This window comes from Hyperolius riggenbachi, chromosome 6 (genome assembly GCF_040937935.1).
Source record: "Hyperolius riggenbachi isolate aHypRig1 chromosome 6, aHypRig1.pri, whole genome shotgun sequence".
Lineage (NCBI taxonomy): Eukaryota > Metazoa > Chordata > Amphibia > Anura > Hyperoliidae > Hyperolius > Hyperolius riggenbachi.
In genome coordinates, this window is record NC_090651.1 from 99,643,679 (window position 1) to 99,671,037 (window position 27,359).

At 42.3% G+C, this 27,359-nt stretch overlaps 1 protein-coding gene across 1 annotated transcript in view; it reads left to right on the top strand.

The window, feature by feature from the left end:
- The first annotated feature begins 2,021 nt into the window (after positions 1–2,021).
- Positions 2,022–27,359, top strand: part of LOC137522501 (uncharacterized) — a 64,448-nt gene continuing 39,110 nt past the window's right edge. Inside the window, exons 1-5 of the mRNA XM_068242573.1 lie at positions 2,022–2,151; positions 6,413–6,468; positions 9,702–9,764; positions 21,887–21,943; positions 24,991–25,035. Of these exons, the coding sequence (XP_068098674.1) occupies positions 2,103–2,151; positions 6,413–6,468; positions 9,702–9,764; positions 21,887–21,943; positions 24,991–25,035 (270 nt within the window). The 5' untranslated portion in view covers positions 2,022–2,102. The remainder of the gene's footprint in view (positions 2,152–6,412; positions 6,469–9,701; positions 9,765–21,886; positions 21,944–24,990; positions 25,036–27,359) is intronic.

The window sequence follows — 27,359 nt, forward strand, 5'->3', positions numbered from 1 at the left end:
TGCGAGTGTTCTCTCTTTCCTCCCCCTCCCTCTCCACCTTTCCCTACTCCTGTCTTTTGGTTCTATTGTACTCCTTTACCCAGGGAAGCCCAGAGGACTAGGTCCTAGATATGTGTTTCTTAGGCATACATTTGTCATGAAGTAAGCACAAAATTATGCAAGATGTGGATCCCTTTTGCGTTTTGATAATTTTTTGTTTTTCTTCTGATAATCAAGATAGATGGCTTTCCTGCTGCATCTCACTTTAGAAGATAGGTGGCTTAACAATCGACACTGTCTGTCTTCCTTTAAAGAAAACCTGTAATGAGAAAAACCTCCCCTGGGGGGTTCTAACATGGGGTGGGGGAAGCCTCTGGATCTTATTGAGGCTCCCCCGTCCTCCTCGGTCCCACGGCGGCGGCAAAGATCCTCCTGGAACAGCGGGGATGTAAATATTTACCTCCCGGGCTCCAGCGCAGGCACAGTATCGGCTCTCTGCCTCGGAGATAGGCAGAAATAGCCGATCGCTGTAGGGCCGCTCTACTGCGCAGGCGCAAGTCTCCTGCGCTTGCGCAGTAGAGTGGACCCGACGGAGATCGGCTATTTTCGCCTATCTCCGTGCGGAGAGCCGCAACAGCGCCCCCGCTGGAGTCAGGCAAGGTAAATAAATCAGCTCTTATCAGCGCTTGTCAAGATTGCCGAGGGAGGATTCCGGAACACTTCGGGGGAGCCAGCCCTGGACTGCCTGCAGCTACAGGGGAGTGGGAAGCCTCATTGGGACCCTGAGGCTTTCCCCTCCCGAAGTGAGTGCCCCCCAGGGGAACTTTTTCGTTACGGAGTCTCTTTAATGTGATTTACTCTTGTGCTCTTACTATTATATAGATGCTGTTTACTGTTGCTTGTTTAGTTTCATGTTTTCTCATTTACCTACATATATGCTTCAATGTAAGTATAAAGCAAGGTCCTTATTTTTCTTTGAGTAACCAGAAAAATTGTTTGACTCAAGTATTAATCTAGGGTAGAAACCCAGGCTGCTACTTTTAACATCCCTATCCCCATATAGCTTTTGAGATGGTCCCCCATATAGCATTTGCTCAAGTCTAGTGCCCCCCCCCCCCCCTCCATTCCCCAACAGCCACCATGTGGCTAGCAGTCCCTCCTCTTCCATAGAGAGTTTCCTGGTTGCTTAGTAGTTGCACTTCCTCTCTGCATCCCCTAATTTCAGAAGAGGCAATGGAGGCACCGAGATTCTCCATGCTTTCAGGGGATGCAGAAAGGGAGGGCAGTCACTAAACCACCAAGGAACACTCTATGGGAGAGGGAGGGGGACACTAGACACCAGGTAATGTGTGTCTCAAGTATGCCGCAGGTATAGACAGATATTTTGCTTTGGGGGTATTTTAGGAGCAAAAATGTCTTGGTTTATATTCATGTATTGTATATACGGTATACAATTTTGAAGTGGTTACACATGTACAGTATATGCTTGTGCATAAATAACATTGTTAAAATCTGGAAATAATAAAAAAAAGTTTTAAAAAGTATATTTAGCATTAAACATAGTATGTGATTTAAAAGGTCAAAAAAGTACATTCAGTTCAATAGCCTGGTGGGTGTTAAAGCTGCATATGGTGATTTTATGTAACTTTAGGTCTATGTTACAACACCACAGAATATTTTAGCACTTTATAAAGCAACAATGTTAATAATTATAATAGTATTAATAATAATAAGGATTTTTCCTTTTTCTTCACTATATTGGTTGAAGAGTTTGATTGGTTTGGCCAAGGCTATGTGGGTCATTTGTGGCTGCTGTACAAGAGCAGGAGCTGATTCCAGCATTCTGAGCCAACATGTTGGCTGGCATTTCATCTGTGTACAGAAATACAAGGTGGTTTATTTAGGCTTGGTTTGTGAACATGAACAAAGTAGCATGTGAGCACTGTTTTCTGAACTACTTCCAATATTTATCTTAAATTTTAATGTATGATCATCACTGTCAAGAGAAGACCTTTTAAGTCCTTGTCTTTGTGCCAAATGCTTATGACGTCGACATCTTTAAAGGTATAAAAAGCAAACCTGCTTGCCATCAGTACCTTCAACTGGACCAAATAACCTGCACAATGAAGTTCTTCATTTTGTTCGTGCTGGTCAGCCTTGGACTTTGTGTTGGTAAGCAATTTCCTTCTATTGAATGCTTAAGTAAAATATGCACTGGAAATGATTTCTTGATGCTTAGCTAGTGAGTCATAGTGTGAGTAGAGCTTCAGTTAGTTTAAGATACTTGTACGTCTATGCTTAGGACATCAGGGGAAGAGGAAGCGGCGCTAAGCACACCATTATCATTATTTCTTTAATGCAAACCTGAACCAATTTTCTTCCACTTGATCTTATCTTTGTCATGTTCTAATCTACCTAAAGAACAGTGCTTTATCAGTGCATAGTGCAAGTCTCTGTTTCATGGGGGCTTCCATCTTGCTAGTTACAAATTCTAAAAATAACATTACCCGCAGAGCTCCTGTTTCTAACTGATATCTGACACTTCAAACACATAGGGGCTATTCCTGCCCCATGTTCCACTCAGAGAGAATTTATATTGTGCTAGAGGGGCACAGCAAAGTCAAGCAGTCAGCCAGCACTGTCCACATTTACAATTATTCACTACAGAGGTCAACAGTGAGGGCTGTTCCACACCAGAGCAGTTCTGGATCATTTTTAAAAAGCTTGGGGATAGACAAACGCTTGGCTAATGTATTTCAATGGGATGGTGCACACCAGAGCAGGTTGTTTTTTCCACAAACGCAAACTCAGGGGCTGCAGCATTTTTTAGATTTCGGAGGCGTTTCTGCCTCAATGTTAAAGTATAGGAAAGTGGAAAACTGAAAAACGCTAGTTCAGAGCAGTTTACCAGGTGTTTTTGTTACAGTAGCTGTTCAGTAACAGCTTTACTTTAACAATATATGACATCTGCTACACACACTCCAAAAAAACGCTAGGCATGTTTAGAAAACATCTCTAAACATGCCTAGAGTCGCTCTGAAATCTGCTTCAAAAACCTCTAGCGTTTTGGAGATCTGCTAGAGGTTTTTGGTGTGCACTGGGCCTGAAAGTTATCAGAAAAAAAAAAGCTTTAGTTGTATGAATTAAAGATACATGTAAAATTGTCTGTATGACAAAAACTCATCCATAGCTTTTGTTTGTAAAAGTAAATTAATTTTATTACAGCTAAAAATATTTTTTTGCCTTTAAGTCATGGGAATACGGGTATTACTGTCTGGCTAATTGTTTCTGCTGTCTTTGTACACTTTGGGGAAATTTTCTTTTATTTCCTGTTGCTGGGACCTCCATTACTTTGATGTGAATCTTCCAAAATGTTTTACGCTTTAGGCCTCGTTTACATCATTCAGCGCAGATGGCTGTGCGATTGGAACGCAGCGCGTACAATCGCACGCCATCTGTGCTACTATGCGCTGCGCATCCCATTCACCACAGTGAATGGGATCTGCTCTGCGATTCTTAAAAATGCATGCAGCAGTACGATAGCGCATCGCACTGCTGCACAGCGCATATGATGGGAACGGTAGAAAGGCTGTCTATGCTCTTCTACTACTCTTGCGTGTCAAACACTATGTGCGCTGCCAAAATGTGCACGGCAGCGCTCGTAGTCTGAACGAGCCCTAGCTCATTGATTTTAATTGTACCATTAAAAAGATTTACTCTCTAAGTGTTAAAACAAAATATGAAGGCATTCTAATCCTTGTCTACATTATCTAAAACTGGAGTTGGGCCTTCATTGTTTTAATTATTATATTTTCTGCCTCTTATTACCTGTAGAGAAAGAGCACAACCGTAGAGAGTGATAGGACTGCCGCCCTTTCCCTCCATCCTGGGTCCCATAGCAGCCCCTATAGTTGATTTGGCAATTGTAGCTTCTTTAAACACATAGATCAATTCATGATTTCCCTTGTCTTTAGTATATATATATGTATGTATATATATATATATATATATATATATATATATATATATATATATATATATATATATATAACCATTAATTGCCTAATGCAGTAACTTGAGAATGCTTACTGTTGAGCTTTAATTCCTTTTTTTTAATAGTGATATTTAGATGAGGCATTATTTATGCGAAATTAAGTGGCCCATGGAGCCTTCCATTTTCTCTTCATAACTAATTAATTAGTTCATTCATATGATGTAGAAGAGATTTTTAGTAGTTTATTCCTAGTAACATATTAGTAATGGAATGGAATTGTCCCATAGCCATGTCATCTGGAAAGAAAACTAGGCAAGTGTATGGGACCCGGTAGATATCAGGTGCCCAGCTTCCCCCTTTCAGAGCCACCACCTTAGCTTACAAAAAGAGGAGATGTAGACAATGGGAAACCAATGCTGCTGCCTTGCCTAGACCCCATTTTCCTTATAGGTCTGTAAATGTCCCCTGCCCAATCTGCTGAGGCACCCTGGGGTAGATTTATAAATACACATACACAGGGAATAGGAACAAAAGCTAAGCAGCCCCTTCCCATTTATTTTAATGGGAGAAATCTGGTTGGTTGCTCACAGCAACTGTACTTTTACTCTGGTTTTTAATGAGTTTGATGAGTTTGTCAATGAAAAGCTGTCCCACTGTAGTGATGATGGTATTCAGCTAATTACGATTACGCAAAATTTTGCATACATTTTTGCAATTACACCTATGTGTGTAACGATTGCGGAATTATTTCCATGGTCAGCGCACAAGATGCGCGCTGACACTGCGGAAATCCTCCACAAGTGTGTAATTTAACAGAACCCAGCTATGGTGCTATGCACCTGTAGAGGGAAATTCCCACCGACAGATGGAGCTGTGGAGTGCAGAGGAACACAGCCTCTACACTGCCACAGATGCCAGATGGGAATTGTACGAGTTGAAGTAATGCAGGGCAAGATAGCCCTTAAAGAGAAATAGCACAGAGACAGAATGTATGTGTGTCCACCAATCCAGTCGCCACCCAGCGACGGTGAACACACAACAGCGGAAACAAAGTGGGAACGCAATCGCAAGAGTGGCGATTGCCAATAGTGACACAAGATCGAATTAGACAGAGCACAAGTGTAGCAAGAAAGACACAGCAAATAACAAGATCAGAACGTCAAGGAAAATAACAAATGCTAGCTAAACGCGAACTCCGCACTCATTCGCAACAGCGAACGCGTTAATGACAAGATCACTGCGCGTTAGGCGCCCAGTGATAAGTGTGCCACCCTAACTAACCAAAGCAACACAAACACGAAATAAAGAACGCGAACGCTTGCTAAACGGTTACCTCACCGAGCCTACAGCAAGCGTTCGTACCAGACAAGACAGAGAGAAAGAGTAGCCAGTAGCAACCACTGCTCTGGCTTGCACCCCTAAGACGGAGTACAGACAGAACGATTTTCTGTCGACCGTCGCTGGCGACAAGACAATCGCAACAGAAAGACAGTACAAGGCAAAACAGATAATACAACCTGACTACGCTAGAAGGGATGCCTAGTGCAGTCCCAAGGAATTACTCTAAGATAATCTTAGCAAACAATAGCAAAGGCCTATACTCCAGGTGAGTTAGCAGGAACAAACCATCATGACCAGCAAGGGATTCTGGGAGAAAATGGTATTTATACTGCAAGCCATCAAAGGAAGCAGCTAAGCAATTTGCATGCCAAGTGGATGCAAATTTCTCACCAGAACAGCAGCTCAGCAAGTTGCAGAGTGAAGACAGGTCTCCTTTCCAGAGACCTGCAACGCTCAGAGCTACAAAATGGTCAAAAAGCTGTCTGCCTGTGCAGACAGCAGAGCAGATCATTACAATGTGTAACTATAATTTGTAAATTTAATTGATTTCGAATAATCGTTCGTAATGATTGCCAACTTTGGTGGTGAATAGCAATTCTGGTGGCAATAGCATGTATGGGGGCTTTGCTATTAACCACTAAATTTGGCACAACATTACGCGAGAATTACATGGAAATTTACTCAAAATCGTACATGATTACAATTGCACACAAAATTCATTACGATTTTTTTCTGAAATTTCACATTACAATTTTGCATTCTAATTGCAAATTTCGATGCAAAATTACTTCTATGTGAAATGTGTGCTCATCATCACTACCCCACTGTACTTTTAGTGTATGTTTCCGCATTTATCCTAGCTGCCAGTTTAATATTTGACTCAATTTTCAAAATTATTTTAAAAGAGAAACTACCTTTGTTTATGTGGATGTGTTTGTCCTTATATATCCTCCAGGAGTTTGTTCTGAGGCTGGACTATCATTTTTAATGTGAAAACCAGCTCAGTGTGACAAGCAGGTTATCAGTGGTTTACGTAATGACAGTCATGATCTTTACTAAATACTCTCTAATATATTATATAATACATTCTTTTCATAGATCTGCCAGTGCCAGTGCCACTGCCAGCTGCGGATTGTACTACAGGGACTCTTAAGGTAGGAATATCTGCTTTTTTATACAAAGTATCATTTTAGAGGCACATTTCAAAAATGCATAGATCGATAGATCATTGATAAAATGGCATAGGTTAAAAGACCACTATCGCGAAAAATTGTAAAATTTAAAATACATATAAAACACATATATAAGATGTATGTTTCTTCTGGAGTAAAATGAGCTATACATTACTTTTCTCCTTTGTTGCTGTAACTTAAAGTATTTGGTAGAATTCTGACAGAACTGAGTTTTTCGACAGGTCCATCTCTTCATGGGGAATTACCAGTATTTCTTTTATTCTTTACAAATAAATACAGACGACTCTGAAAACCCTCCCATGAGGAGATGGATTAGTCCAAAACTGTCAGTTTTGTCAGATTTCTACTAACTACTGTAAGTGACAGCAATATTAGAGAAAAGTAATTTATAGCTCATTTTACTCCTCTGGGGAAAATGTACTTTGTATTTATGTGTTTTCATGTACTTTAAATTTATTTCTTTTGTGATAGTGGTCCTTTAATTAACAATCTGTTGTTAACCAAAGAGGCAGAACACTCATAAGGAACTAAACTCAGATTTATAAAACAATAGAATTTATTTAGCTTTGTTGATATTCTCATGTTTTTGTTTAGTTACAGTAACTTGTTCTTAGGCAAGAAAGAAGTTAGACAAAAGTCTTCAGAGCTTTCTATCTTTTTCTTATTTTAAATGAAACCTGAATTGAACATCATCTCAGGTTTTATACTTACCTGGGGCTTCCTCCAGCCCTATGGGGTCCACATAGTCCCTAGGATTCCATCCAGTCCCCTCCCTCCATCCCCATGGGGTCCATCTGGTCCCATTCGGATATCAATCTATCTAGTTTCGTTGCGGGCCACTGGGTGTGCGCGTCCCAGCTGTGCTTGTGTGCTGATCATGCTCCCATGGCTAGAAGCATTCCGCACATGGGCAGTTACAGTCTATGTGAACTGTCGATGCGCAGAATGCTCCTGGCCATGGGAGCACGATCAGGGCGTGCATGCGCAGTGGAGCGCAACTGGGCTCAATTGGCAAATTTATTGGGCTAGCCTGTGGAGGAACAGAGGGAACTGGGCCAAATCTCATGGACTAGTCAGACCTCATGGGGCTGGAGTAAGCCCCAGGTAAGTGTAAACCTGAGATGATAGCACTTACATCAAATCTTTTGTGTCCACCAAGTTCTTTCAGGGTTTTAACTATATTGTTCATTCATTTTCACATACAGTGGGGTGCGAAAGTTTGGGCAACCTTGTTAATCATCATGATTTTCATGTATAAATCATTGGTTGTTACAGTAAAAAATGTCAGTTAAATATATCATATAGGAGACAAACACAGTGCTAGTTAAGAAGTAAAATTAAGTGTATTGGATTTACAGAAAGTGTGCAATAATTGTTTAAATACAATTAGGCAGGTGCATACATTTGAGCACTGTTGTCATTTTATTGATTCCAAAACCTTTAGAACTAATTATTGGAACTCAATTTGGCTTGGTAAGCTCAGTGACCCCTGACCTACATACACAGGTGAATCTAATTATGAGAAAGAGTATTTAAGGAGGTCAATTGTAAGTTTCCCTCCTCTTTTAAATTTCTCTGAGGAGTAGCAACATGGGGGTCTCAAAACAACTCTCAAATGACCTGATGACAAAGATTGTTCACCACCCTGGATTAGGGGAAGGATACAGAAAGCTGTCTCAGAGATGTCAGCTGTCTGTTTCCACAGTTAGCAACATATTGAGGAAATGGAAGACCACAGGCTCAGTTCAAGTAAAGGCTTGAAGTGGCAGACCAAGAAAAATCTCGGATAGACAGAAGAGATGAATGGTGAGAACAGTCAGAGTCAACCCACAGACCAGCACCAAAGACCTACAACATCATCTGGCTGCAGATGGAGTCACTGTGCATCGATCAATCATTCAGCACACTTTACACAAGGAGATGCTGTACGCAAGAGTGATGCAGAGGAAGCCTTTTCTCCGCCCACAGCACAAACAGAGCTGCTTGAGCTATGCTAAAGCACATTTGAACAAGCCAGCTTCATTTTGGAATAAGGTGCTGTGGACTGATGAAACTAAAATTGAGTTATTTGGGCATAACAAGGGGCATTATGCATGGAGGAAAAAAAACACAGTATTCCAAAAAAACACCTGCTCCCTACACTAAAATATGGTGGTGATTCCATCATGCTGTGGGGCTGTGTGGCCAGTGCAGGGTCTGGGAATCTTGTCAAAGTTGAGGGACACATGGATTCCACTCAGTATCAGCAGATTTTGGAGACCAATGTCCAGGAATCAGTGACAAAGCTGAAGCGGCCCCACGGCTGGATCTTTCAACAAGATAAAGACCCTAAACACTGCTCAAAATCCACTAAGGCATTCATGCAGAGGAACAAAAACAATGTTTTAGAATGGCTATCTCAGTCCCCAGACCTGAGTATAATTTAAAATCTGTGGTGTGAGTTAAAGAGAGCTGTCCATGCTCGGAAGCCATCAAACCTGAATGAATTAGAGATGTTTTGTAAAGAGGAATGGTCCAAAATACCTTCAAGCAGAATCCAAACTCTCATTGGAACCTACAGGAAGCATTTAGAGGCTGTAATTTCTGCAAAAGGAGGATCTACTAAATATTGATTTCATTTCTTTTTTGTGCTGCCCAAATTTATGCATCTGCCTAATTTAGTTTAAACAATTCTTGCACACTTTCTGTAAGTCTAATAAACTTCATTTTACTTCTCAAATATCACTGTGTGTGTCTCCTGTATGATATATTTAACTGACATTTTTAATCATAAGAACCAACGATTTATACAGGAAAATCATGACGATTAACAAGGTTGCCCAAACTTTAGAGCCCCACTGTATATGGTATGTTCAGGATCAACTGAGAATTACTGTATTTACTAAGAAACCAGCAGTCAGTTCTCAGTTATTTCCAAATGTATGGTAGAAGAATTCAGTTCCATTCAGTGGTGGATCTGATCATATTGTTCATTAATTGGTGGTAAATATTGCCTTGTGTGTACTGACAGAGAACCACTGTTTTTTCATCTGCCTTGTCAAATCCACTGATTGAAGTGTTTGATGATAATAAAAAAAGAATATATTTTAGCATACTTTGACAATGATTATGTGAACACTTCTGCCTTTGCTTAAAATGAGGAAATGGTATATACTGAAAAACAATGATTCAATCAATTTCCTCTGTTTGTTTAGGATGTCGTTGGATTGCCTAAAGTCGTTTTGAGTCTAACATGCGCACTTACTGGACCTGCCTCGGTAAATATACAGAAAATTCTATATTGCTGGTATAGTGAGCTTTTACTCAAAGTATGCTGTACAGAAATCAGTGACATAAAGTCAGCACTGAGAGAGGTTATGTTTGCTGACTGTAAAGAAGAATCTTCAATACAGCTATACTTTTGTAGTTACCTTAGCTTGCATAACGATTCTTTAATATCATTCAGACAGACTTTATTGAATTCCAAGATAAAGTAAGAGAAGTACATTAATTTTTAAAATGGGCTTGTCAGCCATAACATCAAATTCCATTTACCCACTGCTCTGTGTCTATTATGTAGCCTTCAACCTGACCATGCATTGCAAGCATTCCAATCTAATCAGAAATGTTTCTGCTATAATAAATCTCAGTCACCCTTGCTTTATTGCTGAAGAGAAGGAAGCTTGTCCTCTCCCCTCCCACTTTCCTGCTTCTCACGGATTGGCTGAGGGCAATTTAGTGAGCTGCTGAAATATGATCTATGCTGTGCTCGCATGTGTTTACAAAGCAAGCCAGAGATGACAGTGCAATTTCTAGGATAAAAAAGGTAAGGGTGTAAATTAGATCAGAATTGGCTTTAGTCAGAAGAAATAAAAATGGAAAATGCCTACAAAAGAATTCTCTTTATTTACTATATAAAATTCACTGAAATGAAAACATGGACAGTACAATACAAATGTTAAGTAAGTAGAATAAATATTTATCAGAATCAGAATCATTTATAGTCTAAGTACAAAAGAGGGGGTTGTACCTGGAATTGGTTTCAGCTCATACAGACTCTGAAAGGGGGGTGGGGAGTAATGTCCAAAAGCCAAGAGTCGAGGCTACCATGCTACGGCGCAAACACTCTCACTTGGCAAGCATCTGCTATCCCTAAGGAGAAATGGGGGGAGGGGGGCAGTGGGAGGTGAAGGTTCAGCAGTGATGGCCCAGCTCTACTATTATCTACTTATATATGTGTTTCTTTTACTGGGAATATGATTGTCCCTGGTACTTTAATGCCTTGTACACACCATGCAATTTTCCAGCAGATTGACAGGTTAAGTATTTTCCAACATGTCCGATCTGATTTAAATCATTTTTCTGATAAATTTTCCAATCACTTCTGTACAAAATCGATCAGAAAAACAATTGTAAATCAGATCGGAACTGTCGCAAATTATCGATTTGACCTGTCAATCTGCGTGGTGTGTACCAGTCATAAAATCGGTGACCACCCTTTCAGTGATTGGCCAAGCTGGAAGATCCTCAGGTAATCAATATTGTTGTCTCTATAGTGAGATGTCTTCTGATAGATTATTCCATTTTCATCCCCATCAAGGGCCCTAATTCATTTCAGATTTTTTCCAAAGTTTCCTCATGGGTGATATTTTCAAATCTTATAAATTAAATGTCTTTTAAGCTACCAGTGACCAATACAGTACTCAGAATTATTTTAACAGTACTTTTTCTCCTGCTTTTTGGTTCATTTTCAATTTTAGAGTGCTGAAAAGTTATTTTAAACAGAAGATAAAATATTACCTTTTAGGAGAAAACTTTGGAGAAAAATTGAACAAGAGCTAAGGGCCCATATGCAATTAACTTTTTCTCTGGAGTTTTCTCCTAGGTGATATTTTTAAACTCGTCAATAAAATGCCTTTTAAGCCACCAGAAAGCAATAACATACTCAAATCATTTTGATAGCAAGTTTTCACCTACTTTTCAGTACATTTTCAGTTGAAAAGTGCTGGGAAGTTATTTTAAATCGAAGATGAAAATTGATCTCCTAGGAGAAATCTCAGGAGAGGAGGGGAATTGCATATGGACCATGGAGTTTTATTGGTCTGACAGATGTGTATAGAAATATATTTATTTATTCAAAGTGAGTTGAAAATAAACTGATAAAATAAACAATTGGCATTTTATCCTCCTACTCATAAAATTACTTTTTTTTAGATATCTATATTTAGATATAAAATAGTATTATTTTATTTTTAAAAATGTAAAAAGAAGATGTAATGCTCTATCGTTTTTGCTCAATGGCATAGACTTGCTGTGTCCCAGGGCTAAAATAGTTTATTGACCATTTTATCTATCCCGTGCACTCAAAAGCTGTTTTCTGCCAAACAAGTGTTTTATGGCAGTAATACCACATCCTTGAGGATTATCGTATATTCTTGACTATAAGCCGAGTTTTTGAGGTAAAAAAAAGTGGCCCAAAAGTGGGGGTCTAAGCTTATACTCAAGTCACAAGTGCTCCCCCCAATGCAATATGAACAAAAAAGCAGCGCGCTGATGGCCCCCGCCATTTACATAGTGTTGCAGGCACATTTGGCAGCCAAGTTACACTCCTCCTCCTGACTCTGCCGGAGCGAAATGTGTGACAGCTTTTGCGCTGTTCTCTGCCTCACACAAGAGTCCTTGTCCCGATAAGCAGAGCCGTGTGGGCCTCATAATGTCAGCACCATGGGAGCCTCCTTAATTTACCAGTCTGCCGCCGGGACTCCTTCATAGGTGAAGCTAGGAGGAGTCCCAGTGGCAGCTATGGAGATTTCCTGGTGGCAGCTATGGGGAGTCCCAGTAAATAAATAAATAAAGGAAGTCTGCGCAGCTCTGTTTATCAGGACAGGGGCACTTGGGTGTGACAGTGGACACAGAAAAAGCTGCTACACATTTCACTCTGGTGGCACGCAAGGAGGGGGGAAGGAGGGTAACTCGGCCGCCAAATGTGCCTGCGGCACTATTTACATGGAAGATGGTGGGATGAATGGATAGCAATACAGTGAGGTGAATAGCTCAATTCAGTGGTAGGGCTAGCACAGTGATTAAATGGCTAGCACTCTCACCTTGCAGAGCTACACTCACATCCTGAAGTCCAGGGTAGCCAGAATCACCATCTGATTGAGAATTTGAACACAGAGAAATTCCACCTGCACCACTCCTGCGTTTCCTACCATTGCCTTATATTAGAGTCAATCATTTTTTCCAATATTTTTAAAGAGACACTGTAACATCAAAAAGTCTTCCTGGGGGTACTCACCTCGGGAGGGGGAAGCCTCAGGGTCCCAATGAGGCTTCCCACGCCATCCTCTGTCCCACGGGGGTCTTGCTGCAGCCCTCCGAACAGCGGCCTGTCAGACTTGACAGCCTGATCAATATTTACCTTTCCAGGCTCTAGCGGGGGCGCTGTTGTGGCTTTCGGCTCCGAAGTAGACAGAAATACCCGATCTCAGTCGGATCCGCTCTACTGCGCAGGCGCCGGAGACTTGCGCTTGAGCAGTAGAGCAGACCTGATGGCGATCTGATATTTCCGCCTATTTCGGAGCTGAGAGCCGCAGGAGCCGGGAAGGTAAATATTTACATTGCCGCTGTTCGGAGGGCTGCAGCAAGACCCCCGAGGGACGGAGGACGGCGTGGGAAGCCTCTATGGTACCCTGAGGTTTCCCCTCCCGAGGTGAGTACCCCCAGGGGACTTTTTGATGTTACAGGTTTTCTTTAAGTAAAAGTTGGGTGGTCAGCCTATGCTCAGGTCGGCTTATACTCGAGTATATACAGTACACTATTGCCCTACTAGGTTCCGACTGGATAGAAACTGTCACTTGCATACCTGAATGTTAAATACAGCCTAGTTATTTGTATGCTTGGCACTGTACATACCCATGTCTATCTCATCATGTCCCCTCTAGTACAGTGTGAGGATTATAAAACAGACATTACAAACAGCAACTATAGAGTCCTAGGAGCCTCTTTAAGTCATCAATAGGGCTCAAATTTATAGTAGGCAAAATGTAATGAACTCAGTTTATAGTGGATCTTTTGTCAATTTAAATTTCAAAGGCGAAAACAGAGTATACTCACCTCCTCTCAGGCAGTTTTTAAGAAGGCAAGTGTCCACCCTATGCAGAGATCACTGGCACCTCACTTGTTTTTGGACACCATTCTATTCACAGCAATGCAGAGTAGGTTGTTTGCCGTAAACTTAAACATTACTTTGATTCCAGACCTGAAGACTATATTTTACTAAGGTTTTAAAGGCACCACTGTACTTCACAGAAGGTCTAACACAGGAAATTTTAGCTCCATTAGACCCTCTTCTCAAATACTTGGTGGTTCTCTATGAGCTGCCTGGTGGTTCTAGTGTAAGCAGTGTAAGTGGTAGTGTAAGAAGACTACTACTTCATTAACTACTTTAGCACCACGCTAATTGAAATCTACGCCCTGTTTTGGTGGGCTCCTGGCTGGCTGGGCGTAGATTTCAATTAGCTGCCGATGCACGCATCCGGTGTTTCCGTCGCTTCCCGCCGACCGTGCCACTCAAACCCGACATGTCTCGCCGCATCTCACAGGCTCTGCCTGTCTCTATGACGGCAGAGCTATATGATCGGTCAGAAGCCGATTCATTGGCTCCTGGCTGTGTCTATCAATGTAAGCTGCTCCCATTGGCTTACATTGATAAACATGGTCATGAGCCAATGAAAGCGGCTCCTGACCGGCTCACATGACTCTGCAGTTATAGATATGGCAGAGTCTATGTCCTGGGGGTCCCGGGGTGCAGTGATGATGGCAGTTGCGGCAGGTATGCGCATTGATTCGTTGCGATTCCGTCGTTCTTGTACCAGTGGTCTCTAGTCCTTAAGGGGGCAGAGACCACTGGAACTTAAGTGGTTAAAGTCAAAGACCAAAAATGAAAACGTCTGTTTGTTTGTTTCTTTTAAATGGTCTGAAGGCTGAAGATGGCAGTTTTCAGGTCTGAAGTGACGGGATCATTTGTGAAGTGCCAAAGTACTTATTGTGCTAAAGTGTTTTTTTGTTTTTCATAAGCATCACTTTTCCCACAAATTGTCAGTTTTGTAAAAAACAATTCCAAAGCAGAAACTCGCAATTCTCTTCGGTATCTGAGAGTCATCCTTAGAAAAAGTAAATAAACGTATAGCTCTATCATGGGTGAGATCATCAGTGCTGTAACAATAATTTAACAAAGTATGATCAGTCTAGTGTCACGATTGTGGAACTTTCCCCGTGATCAGCGCACAACGCGTGCGCTGACACGGCGGAGATCCTCCACAAGCGTATAATTAGCAGGAACCCAGCAAAAGGTGCTACGCACCTGTAGAGGGAAATTCCTGTCGGCAGATGGCGCTGGGGAGTGCAGAGGAACCAATCCTCTGTACCTCCACAAGTGCCAGACAGGAATTGTACGAAGCGCAGAACGCAATCGCAAGAGAGGCGATTGCGAATGAGATGGAGCAAAAGGGATAGGTTGTATGTGTGTGCGCCAATCCAGTCGCCACTCCGCGACCGCGCACACACAACAGCAGATACGAAATAGGAACGCGATCGCGAGAGGTGCGATCGCGAGACGTGACACAAGGCAGAACAGAATAGAATACGAGGGTAGCAAAGGCACAGCAAATACAATAAGGAGATACGGAAAATAACAACCGCTAGCTAACCGCGAACACCGCACTCATTCGCAACAGTGCACGCGGTTATGCGCGATCTCCACGTGATAAGCACAATAGAGACAAGCACGCCTAACTAACCATAAACAGACAAACATGAAACAGGGGACGCGAGCGCTTGCTTAACGGTTACCTCACCGAGCCTGTAGCAAGCGCAGCGGACAAGACAGACACACGAAAAACAAGAACTAGGCAGGAAGGATCCACCGCTCTTCCGCCAGAGCAAGTGTGATCCAAGCAGGAACACAGATCAGAAAGATCCACAGCCGCTAACGCTAGCGGCTAGTACGATCTCAGCAAGACAGAACGATTCGCTATCAACCGCCGTTGGTGACAGCGCAATCGCGACCGACAAGACAGAACAGAAGGATCCCCAGCGCTCGCACAAAGTAGCTAGCGCGATCCCAAGAAACAGAACAGAAGGATCCCCAGCGCTAGCACAAAGTAGCTAGCGCGATCCCAGGAAACAGAACAGAAGAGATAGCTGGTAGCAACCGCTGCACCAGCTATACTCCAAGAACATAGATCAGAACCATTTCTTGTCAACCACCATAGGGACAGGACAATGGCAAACAGGCAAGACAAGACAGAACAGGCAATACAGATAATACAACCTGACTGGGCTAGAAGGGGAGCCTAAAGCAACCCCCAGGAATTAACTATACTAGATAGCAATGGCTGACACTCCAGCAGTGTCCATCAGGAACTGAGCATGGAAGGGAAATGACCAGCAAAGCATTCTGGGAAAGATAAAGCTCTTATAGTGCCAGTCATCAAAGAAGGCAGGTAGGGGATTTGCATAACGAATGTATGCAAATTCCCCAGCAAGAGAACAGAACAGAAACTTGCAATGAAAAGACAGGTCTCTGTTCCAGAGACCTGCAGCCCACAGACTAGAGGAATGGACAAACAGCTGTCTGCCTGTGCAGCCAGCTGAGCGGATCATCACATCTAGTATAAGTCAACTTATGACTGGTTTTCAACAGGAACAGGACTTATGCATTTTACATACTACGCCAGTATTGACAGTGAGGTTATTTTTGTCTAATCTACAAAATAAAGAAAAAACAATTTTACCAAGATAAATAAAAAACATTTACAGTAGAGCCAACATATACAATAGGAACTCAACTAACCAGCGGTCTCAACCAACCAGCGCAATTAAATGGCAGCACTCAAAGTGGTGAAGCAAACTAAAAGCGGAGATTACATTAATTATAAATTCTTATTTAGCACTATTTTTTTTTTTAAAGCACAAGTGTCACATGACTAGCAAGATTACAGTGTTGTAGACTATAGCACTGTTAAATGAATCTGGTTTATCCAAAACCAAAAGTTACGATTATAATAAAACTCTCAAAGCTGCCTAATACTCACTTAGACAAACATTATCATGAAAAACTATCAAATGTAAAATGCATAAATTAAAAATGTACCGTCCATTTCTTCCACCGTAAACTATAAATTGCCTTCTTCCTAAGTTGTTCTCACACACAGTAGGTAATAATAAGCTGAAAGATCTGACAGGTTTTGGACTAGTCCACCTCCTGGGAGGGATTTTCAGTACTCCCTTTATTTTTTACAAAAGCGCTCTATGCAAAGGATCTATACAATGTTGTTGGCCACCCTCCCAACTCATTTGCCCACTATTGTGGAAGCTGGACTGAGCAACTGAGTAATTCTAGTGTGGAAATCCCCAGTGCTGGAGCCACACAAATCTTTTATCTGTTGTGTAATCTAATGGTCAGGTTCATGTCAGCATAAATATATTTTCCTTGGCATTATAAATAACAATGCATGCAAAAAAATGAAGCATATCAATTAATTTGTAAACTACAGTTTTTTTTTTTTTAACACATCAATTTTTATTGTTTGCAAAAAAGAGAACAAACAGATATAACAGCACCGCATCCACGCAGGGAAGGTAAGTATAAGAATACCGTATATTATTATTCATACACAATACTTGAAGCATAATTATGTACAACATAAGCTGTGTAAGTATTAAACATATCAGAAACATTTACACATTATGGAGAGAAGGATTATTAGTGTGATAATAGGATCGATCCTACAATCCTCTCTGCATGAAGCAGTGCCGCCATGTAAAATGAAGGAGAAGAAGGAACAGATGGTGATATCAGAAGGAAGAAAAGAGGAGGAAAAGAGGAGGTATAAGAAAAGAAGAGAAGAAGAGGCTCCGAGCCCATCTCCGGGCACGCCCGGCCAGATTGTGGACAGTGTAAGCAGGGGCGTAACTAGGCCCCACCAGGCCCCCCTGCAGATTTTCTGAGCGGGCCCCCCCCCCCCCCCCCCCCGGGGCCCGCTCGCGGCCGTTTTGTGGGTGCTGGACGGGTGGCAGCATGAAGGGAAAGCCTTGCCCACAGTCGGCGGGGAGAGGGGTAGTTCCCCCCTCTCCCTCACCTCGGGGCTCTCCCCTCTGCGCTCCCCTCCAGCTCGTAAGTGTCTGTGGGGCTGTGGTGGGCAGCGAGCGGCGGGCAGATACATACCTGCTTCCGTGCGTTCCATCGGAGACTTCTCCCTCTAGCGGCTGACGTCACTTCCGGAAGTGACGTCAGCCGCTAGAGGGAGAAGTCTCCGATGGAATGCACGGAAGCAGGTATGTATCTGCCCGCCGCTCGCTGCCCACCACAGCCCCACAGACACTTACGAGCTGGAGGGGAGCGCAGAGGGGAGAGCCCCGAGGTGAGGGAGAGGGGGGAACTACCCCTCTCCCCGCCGACTGTGGGCAAGGCTTTCCCCTCATGCTGCCACCCCTCCAGCACCCACAAAACGGCCCCAAGCGGGCCCCAGGGGGGGGGGCCGGGCCCCCCCGCGGGCGCAGGGGCTGCAGGGCCTATTCCTACGCCCCTGAGTGTAAGGTTACAGTAAATGATGATATTACGCACCGTTATATTCCAGGGTTGGATCCTGCAGTTACCACATTATTATACCACGGTGCCCATATTCTGTCGAATCGCTGTGGGCAATTACGATTTTTATATGTCATGCGGAATAGCGGAAGATCCTTATTTATCATACGTTTCCAGAGATTAATAGAAGGCAGGGCCTCACCTTTCCAGACCCTCAGGATTTCCTTGCGAGCATAGTAGCATAAAATGCGTATTAAGTACTGTGTGTGTTTACCACATGAGGGCTCATCAAATAGACCTAACAGGGCTAGTTTGGGAGAGCAAACAAAGTGGGAGTCTAAAATTTCATTAATAATGAAAAATATTTCTTCCCAAAACGGCATGATCTTGTGGCAGCTCCAGAACATGTGAAAGAAGGTGCCTGTTTCAATAGAGCATCGTTGGCATAGTATACTATTGGCATTGGAAATCCTATGCATCCTTTCAGGGGTAAAGTAAGTCCTATGTAGGAATTTGACTTGTACCAGTCTGTCTCTAGCGGATATCGGAAGTCTAACAAAGTCGTTCAGAATATCCTCCCAGTCACTATTATCTAAGCCTGGAATATCTTGATTCCATTTAGTCTGGCAAAGGAGAAGTTTTTCAGTACCTCTCCCCACCAGGGCCGAGTATATTATGGATAGGGGTTTTTCAAGGAAGCGTATCATAAGTGTCTGCTCCATATCACTAGCTGATAAAGTAGGGGCTCCTTCAGGGAACTGCGCAGAAAAGGCATGCCTGAGTTGCAAATATCTAAAAAACATCTTATTTGAAAGGGAGAATGTATGTTTGAGGTCGTTAAAAGGAATAAGTATTCCATCTCCAATGATATGTTTCAAAGACTTAATTCCAGATCTAGCCCAGAGTACTGGGTCCGGTATTTGCATAAAATGTTGCAGTTTAGGGTTTTCCCATAGGGGGGTGTGTGGAGAAGTGTATTGGTCCCCATCCATATAACGGATAGCCTCAGCCCAAACCTTACATACTGTAGTCATCGGAATAGTACACCTATGATCATTCGTTGTTCCTCTAAAGACTAGAAGTGTAAGCCTCTCGTAGGATCCCATTTGAGCAGCTTCAGCAACCACCGCGGGATTGTAATTATCCTGTCCGAACCACCATCGAGCCGTCACCAGAACGGCAGCATAATAGTACAATTGCATGTTCGGAAGAGCCAGGCCCCCTTGATCTATGGGTAGTTGTAATGTGTTGAAAGCAATTCTTGGGGTCTGGCCCGTCCAAACAAATGCCGTTATTAGAGAATGAAGGTTTTTAAAAAAATTTTTAGATATGGTGGTCGGGGTTTGTCGTAGCACATACAGAAATTTGGGTAGGAAAATCATTTTGAAAATGTTTATTTTCCCAATGAGTGATAACGGTAGTCGTTTCCAGGATCTAGATTTCCCACGAAAGGCCTCCACCACGGGCGCAACATTGAGTTTGAAATAGTCTTGCACATCATTAGTTACATTAATACCTAGATAGCGAAATTGCGTCACCCATTGTAGGGGGGTAGTATTAGTTGTTGGTTTAATATTGTCTAGGGGCATGACGACAGACTTACTCTTGTTAATACACAGGCCAGAGAAGGAGCCAAAGGTCGTGATTATATTGAGAGCTGCATTTAAGGATTCCTCTGGGTCCCCAAGGTATAGCAAAGTGTCATCGGCATAGAGGGATACTCGTTCTTCGATATTGCCAATTTGGATCCCCTGTATTTGATCCGACTCGCGTAGTAGAATTGCCATAGGTTCAATTGCCAAGGCAAATAGGTATGGAGAAAGGGGACAGCCTTGGCGCGTACCCCTGTGTAGGGAGAAGGATGTGGAGAGGGTATTTCCAGTGCGGATCCTCGCCCTAGGAGATCTATATAGAGCTTTAACCCATTTAATAAATCCGTCACCAAACCCATACCTCTTTAGTACCTCCCAGAGATATATCCATTCCATAGAGTCAAATGCCTTCTCGGTGTCTAACGAGGCAACTACTCTACGATCAGACACCGAGAAGGGAAGAGCTATATTGGTAAACAGCCGACGTAAATTTATATCCGTGCCCTTGTTGGGCATGAATCCCGATTGGTCCCCATGGATTAATGTGGTAATAATCATTTTAACCCGATTGGCCAGTACTTTCGCCAGAATCTTAGCGTCTGTGTTTAACAAGGAGATGGGTCTGTATGACCCACACAATGTCGGATCCTTACCTGGTTTAAGTATTAACACTATTACTGCGTCTGAAAAAGTATCTGGCAGGGGGTGATCTTCTAATACGTTATTGAAAAGAGAGCATAATTTTGGGGCTAATATATCTGAATAACAGTGGTAATATTCAGATGGAAGGCCATCTGGGCCTGGAGATTTATTTGGTTTAAGTTCAGTAATGGCTTGTTGGACTTCTTCCACTGTAATATGCTTATTAAGGATTGTTCTTGTAAACTACAGTTTACTGTTCTGCTAAATATATCCATGGAGACGGGCGTAATGACAGGGTGGCAGCCCCGGAAACCGCAGGGGGACCAGAGCTGTGAGGGGACCCCAATTACTAATCTTCCCTTCCTCCTATAAAGGGATCCTTCCTCAGATCAAGTGTTTTTGGGACTACACTTCCTACGCTCCTTACGAGATGGACCCCCAGCAGGCCAAGAGTTACCTAACAGGAGCCTATAGGCACAGATGTTCTGGCACCCTAGACTTTGCCCTCCACAAACCTACAAATCAAACCCCCACCAAACTGCACTGCAAGTGTGCTGGCTGTGTCAGCTGTCACTTCTCACTTACTTCCCTTGCCCGCCATAGCTGCAGGTGTCCCTCAGCATTAGGTAGCCAGAGGTACCCTCAGTATTAAATATATAGTGGTGTCCCGACTGAAGGAAGATCTCAACAGTGAAATGCAGAGAGCTGGATGAGTAATCTCGCATGTATGCTCTGCTCAGGGCTCTGCATAGGGAAGGAGGGAGGCACTAGGGGAGGGGAATAAGCCACCTTTCCATCATCAGGCGCCTGCAGGCATGCGCCTACAGTGCCTTATGGTAAAACCAGCACTGGCTCCATGGCTTTAAAGAGAACCTGAACTGAAAATAAAAAGCCAAAATAACCATACACAGCTCATACTTACCTCCTGTGTAGTCTACTCATCAATCTCTTTCTCCTCTCCTGCATCCTATTTGTCCACTGTGATCAATGGAATTCTCCATCCTCCATTTTAAAAATGGCCATTATCCCCCAACAGCTTCCTGGTCAGTTCACTGTTAAACTGTAATATCGCCCACCTGAGCCATAGGGAAACATGGACATTACCTTGCTCATTCAGTTGTAACTGACAGCGGTGGTAATACTGTATATAACTGATAGCAACTGGAAGGGATCATTGTAAGAAGAATATGTGAGCTTCTGAGAGGAACTGATGGTGAGGTAAGTATGTAATATTCATTTGCAGCTACGTCATGTGGTTATTTTAAATAATTTTACTCGCTTCAGGTTCCATTTAAGGCTTACCAAGGGGAAGCAAGGAACTGGGTGTGGGGGGCCCATCAAAGTTTTGCTGGGGGTTTCATGATTTGTAGTTACACCACTGCATGAAGATGTAAGAAATCTGCAGAACGCCACCTGATTGATGAAGCATGACTGGCTGCAGTCCTGCTCTACATGCTCGGCTCTCTGCAGACCAGCCTGACCACATGCAAGTCTCTGAATACGTCAGATGTAAACCTGTAATAATCCATCATGGTGTTCATTTTTTAATGGGATTTACATATCAATTCCACAGGTTGACGAGCAGAATGCAGCTATTAATGCATACAACACACAACTTGGCTCATTGTCGGTAAGTCATGGATGTATTTTATTTCAATCAGATGCAACAAATGCATGAGTTGTGATAGCTGGTTTTACAGAGGCGTTTGTCTTGGACCCAGACTTGTACAAGTTTTTACTCCTTTGATTGCCTAGTGAAGGTCGATATAACCTGTGAAATGCGTTGCATTGTGGAGTACTTAAAGCGGAATATAACCCAGAATTTCTTCTTTGCTCTAATAGATTATTCACAGCATATTATATACAACCAGCTTTTTTTTTTTTTTACTAGAACATCATTCAAAGGGTTTACACAGGCTTTAGAAGCTTTAATGCCTTCAGAGCTGTCCGCTTCCGAAAGTTAAACAATGTAATCTTGTGTTTACTTAAATGTATCAAGTGTGGAATGTGACACATTCTCTGACTGTGCAGGAGCTCCCGGACACAGAGAGAGAGAGTCAAACCATGTCTGCCTGAATGAATGAATGAATAAAAGCAGTTATTAATAAAATGCATAAAGCAAAAAACGGTACTTTTGGGAAGCTATAACTTATAAATGAATAATAATACTTATGCAAAAATGCAAATATGATAACCGTATGGCATATAAAATGTAGGAAAACATGTTTTTATTGAATATTATGTCCGGGTTTTAAACCTCTTCAAATAAACGGTATCTTTGTTGAAACTTTTAATCAACACAGTCTGTGTTTTACTTGTGGAGGAGGTAAGCCAACCACGGCCGCGCTTTTTAAATGGTTTTTAAACATTTTTACTCTACTCTGGCACCTCCGTTCAAGCCTCTCTTCATACTGGTTTAGTTTGTTTACCTTTAGGCCACGTTCACATTACAAACGCGGACGGGCACACACGCGGAACGCAACGCGTACGAACGCACGCCATCCGCGTTTGTATGCGTTGCGTGGCTGATCCCATCGCTGAAAAGTGAATGGGACAGCCACGTGTTTTTGCGGAACATGCTACACGTGGCCAGTCCTGACGGGTCTGTCGGCAAAAATGAAACTAGCTGGCAGCGGGGGACCAGAGGATTAGTGAGTGGCTGCGAGGGCACAGGACTGCTGCAGGGGGCTGGTAGAAGCCCCAGGTGAGTAAAACAATTTTTTTTTTTCTGACTTAAGGTTCACTTTAAGGGGTGAATTTATAAGGCAGAATTCACAAAGAAGTTTTATAGGCAATATACAGATAATAACAAATAGTATTAGGGATGAGCAAGAATGCTATGGAAGATGTTGACGCTATATAAATGAAAAATAATAATAATAACACCTCTGGCAGTCTCACAATAATTTTCTCGAACTTACGATCATTGTCTGTAACAGTTTTGAAAATGATATTAAAGTCAATCGTGCCGAATTAAGCAGTGAAAGGAGTGGTTGCTATGTAAGTTCATGTCACGGCCTTGTCAGATATCAGATGTTTTTAGACTATTTAAGTTCCTGGCGCCAGGACATAAAATGGTTAACAGAACACAGACAGACACAGAATGTGAGCACACAATATGCTAGTTCTTTACTTCAATTGCTTTCCTTATATCTTACTCAATACAGAATTTGCTCATGCGCAGTATATCATCATATGTCACCATAATTACAGAAAGTCATGTGATTTACGAGAAATAGCTCAGTTCAATGATCACGGGGAAATATGTTATTTAAGAACATACAGTTGCTTGAGGGACGCTCAGGGGATTTGCCCAGAGAGAATTTGCCTATTCTGAGTTTCATACAGCCAGTGTTTTCCTGCACAGATGTGAGGCTGGTTCTTCTTCTTAATAGCAAAGCTCCCATACATGGTAAAATGACCATAATTGTTAGATATGTGAAAAATAATCTGTAAGAAAATAATGTGCCCCTATGGGGTACTTTCCTCAGGAGGGGGAAGCCTATGGATCCTAATGAGGCATTTCCATCCTCCTTCATCCCTCCATTTCAGCTAAGTCAGCTGCCGAAGATCCGCCAGGGCTTCAGGATCATAACAATCCTGTGTGAGCCTCCTGAAGAAGCAGTCGTGGCTTTCCTTCCAGCTCAGGCAGAAAATGCCGCACATGATTGGATCCGCACAGATGCAGACACCGCGCACGGATCAGATTGGGCTCGGCTATTTCTGCCTGAGCCTGAAGGAAAGCCACGACAGGAGGCTCACACAGGATGTTTATGAAGCTGGAGCCCTGGATTTTCAGTGGCTGACAGCGCTGGAATGGAGGGACGGAGGTGGACAGGAAAAGCTTGATTAGGATCCAGAGGCTTCCTCCTCCTGAAGTACACATAGGACATTTATTTTTTCCTACAGAGAGAGAAGTGTTGTTCTCTCTCTGTAAGGCCGCTATGGAAGCTTCCTGGGCCTCCATAACACCTGAGCAGTGCCACAGGCTGATTGCCTCCATGCCACGCCGCATTGAAGCAGTCATTTCTGCAAAAGGATTCCCGACCAAGTATTGAGTGCATAACTGAACATCATTATTTGAAGGTTGACTTTTTTTGTTTTAAAAACACTTTTCTTTTATTGGTCGGATGAAATATGCTAATTTTTTGAGATAGGAATTTTCAGTTTTCATGAGCTGTATGCCAAAATCATCAATATTAAAACAATAAAGGGCTTGAACTACTTCAGTTGCGTGTAATGAATCTAAAATATATGAAAGTCTAATGTTTATCAGTACATTACAGAAAATAATGAACTTTATCACAATATGCTATTTTTTTGAGAAGATCCTGTATAGGGGTATGTAGCCCCAGCCTTCCAGTGATGCTTAGCTTAGGCTGTTTAACTATGTGGAATTCTCCACCAAGAGCATTCTGGAAGACCATGCATTATTTTCACTGGCTTCAAAATACTCAGAAGCAGGGGTGTGTGCAATTGGGGCGGAGCTACCTCCCACCCCGCTGCAGCACAACCGCGATCACCCACATCCTCCCGCCACACAGCAGAAAACAGCAGGTGCTGGGGGGATGTGAGTGATTGCGAAAATGGATTGGAAAGGATTAAAATAGAGTACATTTTAGTGAACTTTAATAAACTAATGACTGTATTAATATAATATTTTTCATTAATTTACAGACTAAAACTGAGTGCATTACTCAGAAGCTCGCTGGTCTAACAGTAGTAAGTTTGCTGATACATAATATAGATATATTCATATGTATATATATATATTTAAAATGTACCATAAATGCCTGTAGGTTGTTGTATAGACAAGAGACAGCATGAACAATAATGTCAGTCACCTCTTTCTATAGAGAAATGTAAATATGGTTACATCAGATTTTGATCCTGGAAATACTTTTTGTGGTTGTAAGACCTTCAGGCAAAACTCACTATGATGACCTAAATACCTGAAAACCATGCATAGCATTTTGCTCATCGTTCAAGTGCTTTGCAAGCATTTTAAGAAATTGTTTCTGTGGTTTTAAGCATCAAACATCTAAAGCAAGCTTGTGCCCACGCTGTCTGCAGTGCATTCTGGTTGAATGGGAATTTGTGCCTTGCTTTGTAAAATGCTGAAATAATTGTAACAATGACTAGAAACCACTTCCATTATTTTCTGTGAGAGTGTAACTGCCAGGCCACATACATGTTAGCCTATACACTTCCCTAATGCAGCATTTTGTATTTTATCGGAGCTGTGCTGCTCCAAATCTACCTATGTATGTACATCCTATTTTATTAATTATTCCCACCATGCATGTTGGAAGGTGGCATCACTGTGGGGTAATGCCACCTGAAACTTGTCAGTGTGACCAGACACAATCGTCAGACATGTCAGACAAGAACCTCCCTAGGGAAACTGGTTCTCTTTAAAGCCAAAAAGTTGGTCACACCACTTATGCATCACATTCATCTTTTTTCTTTCTTTTTTTGTGGTAATGCACTTTTTAGGGTTTTTTTTATTGATAAAGAAAAACTATTCATCATATAGCCATCCTTGCTTTAAAGCACACCCAAGGCTGTAATTACTAGGTCATTCCCAGCGGTGTTGATCCAGGAATCTTTTCTGATTGCCATATGGAGTCAGGTCTGAATTTTTTTTCCCTATTAGGGCTAATTGGTGCAAGCCTTGAAAGGGTTTTTACATATATAAAGGCAGATGGATATTTATACAAGGGATATGGTGTAACTGACCAAAAATGATAATATATTAAATTCCAAAACTCAGAATCCCTTAATTGCATTTTATATTCTAGTACATACAAAACAAAAATAATTCATGGGTAGTTGTCATGACAACGGTTGGGGTGAAATGAGGTATATACAGAAATTTCGTCTCTGGACAGGAGATCCTGTGTATAAAGTCCCAGAACAGAAAAAGGAATGTTGAGCTACAAACTTTCATCCAGATAATATAAAACATAAAACAGTTCCTCAATTATGCTAAGTAGAAGCAGTAGAGTGTTGTACCGTGTTAGCCATCAGTAAAAGCAAGGAGTTTTGAATCAGGATGATACCATTTATTGGCTAACTTAGAGAAGCGTAAACAGTGAGCTTTCGGCTTATAAAAAGCCTTCGTCGGACTGGTTCCTGACCAAAACTGAAAAACACAGCTGAAAGCTCACTGTTTACTCATCTCTAAGTTAGCCAATAAATGGTATGATCCTGATTCAAAACTCCTTTCAATTATGCAAGATATCCTCATCTCAGAGCATTTTTCACAAGTCTCTAAAATGTTTTCACAGCACTTGCTGATCATGCTGTTAACTGTGTTTCATTTACATGCAAATGGGGTCAGTAGCAGAATCACTTTCAGGGGAGGTCTGGGACCATTTGGCCTGGGGGGAAAACACAACCTAGAGGACGGTTATCATGGCAGCCCCAGCCCAAATGGCTTCATACATGCGCCCTACTTGCTATATGCCGGTAGTCATTTAGGACGCCAATGCGGAAATATAGCAAGGAAACTTGCAAGACCGCGTGACAGGTAAAGTATAAATGCACAGGCATCGGGGGTCACATAATACATTTGGAGGGAAGATATCCAGGGTTTTCCGCCATGTCTGTCATTGGTGATTATCACACGCCATTACAGCTGTGTACCCGGTCAGCCACTTCAGCCTGAGATTTCCCATCATATCAAATTCGACCAATTTCTGCCTGAAATCAGTCAAATCATCAATTGGGATTCGATAGTAATTATCAAAACAGTTGGCTGATCGCCAAGTCTACAGATGTATGGCCACACACACTTGTGTCCAAAGAGGAACTGTCCCTTCAAAAGCGGGACAGTTGGGAGCTTTGATGGTAAGAGAGCACACAGTAATTTGTTTTCTACGGACACTCCAGGCAAGTCTCTGCTCTGCATCTTGCTGTGTACACTTACCAGCGTACCCCTCCTCTAATTGCTCTGTAAGGGCTGGTGCACACCAGAGCAGTTCTGAAGTGTTTTTTAAAACACTTGCAGGGGAAAACCGCTTGGCTAATGAAAGTGAATGGGA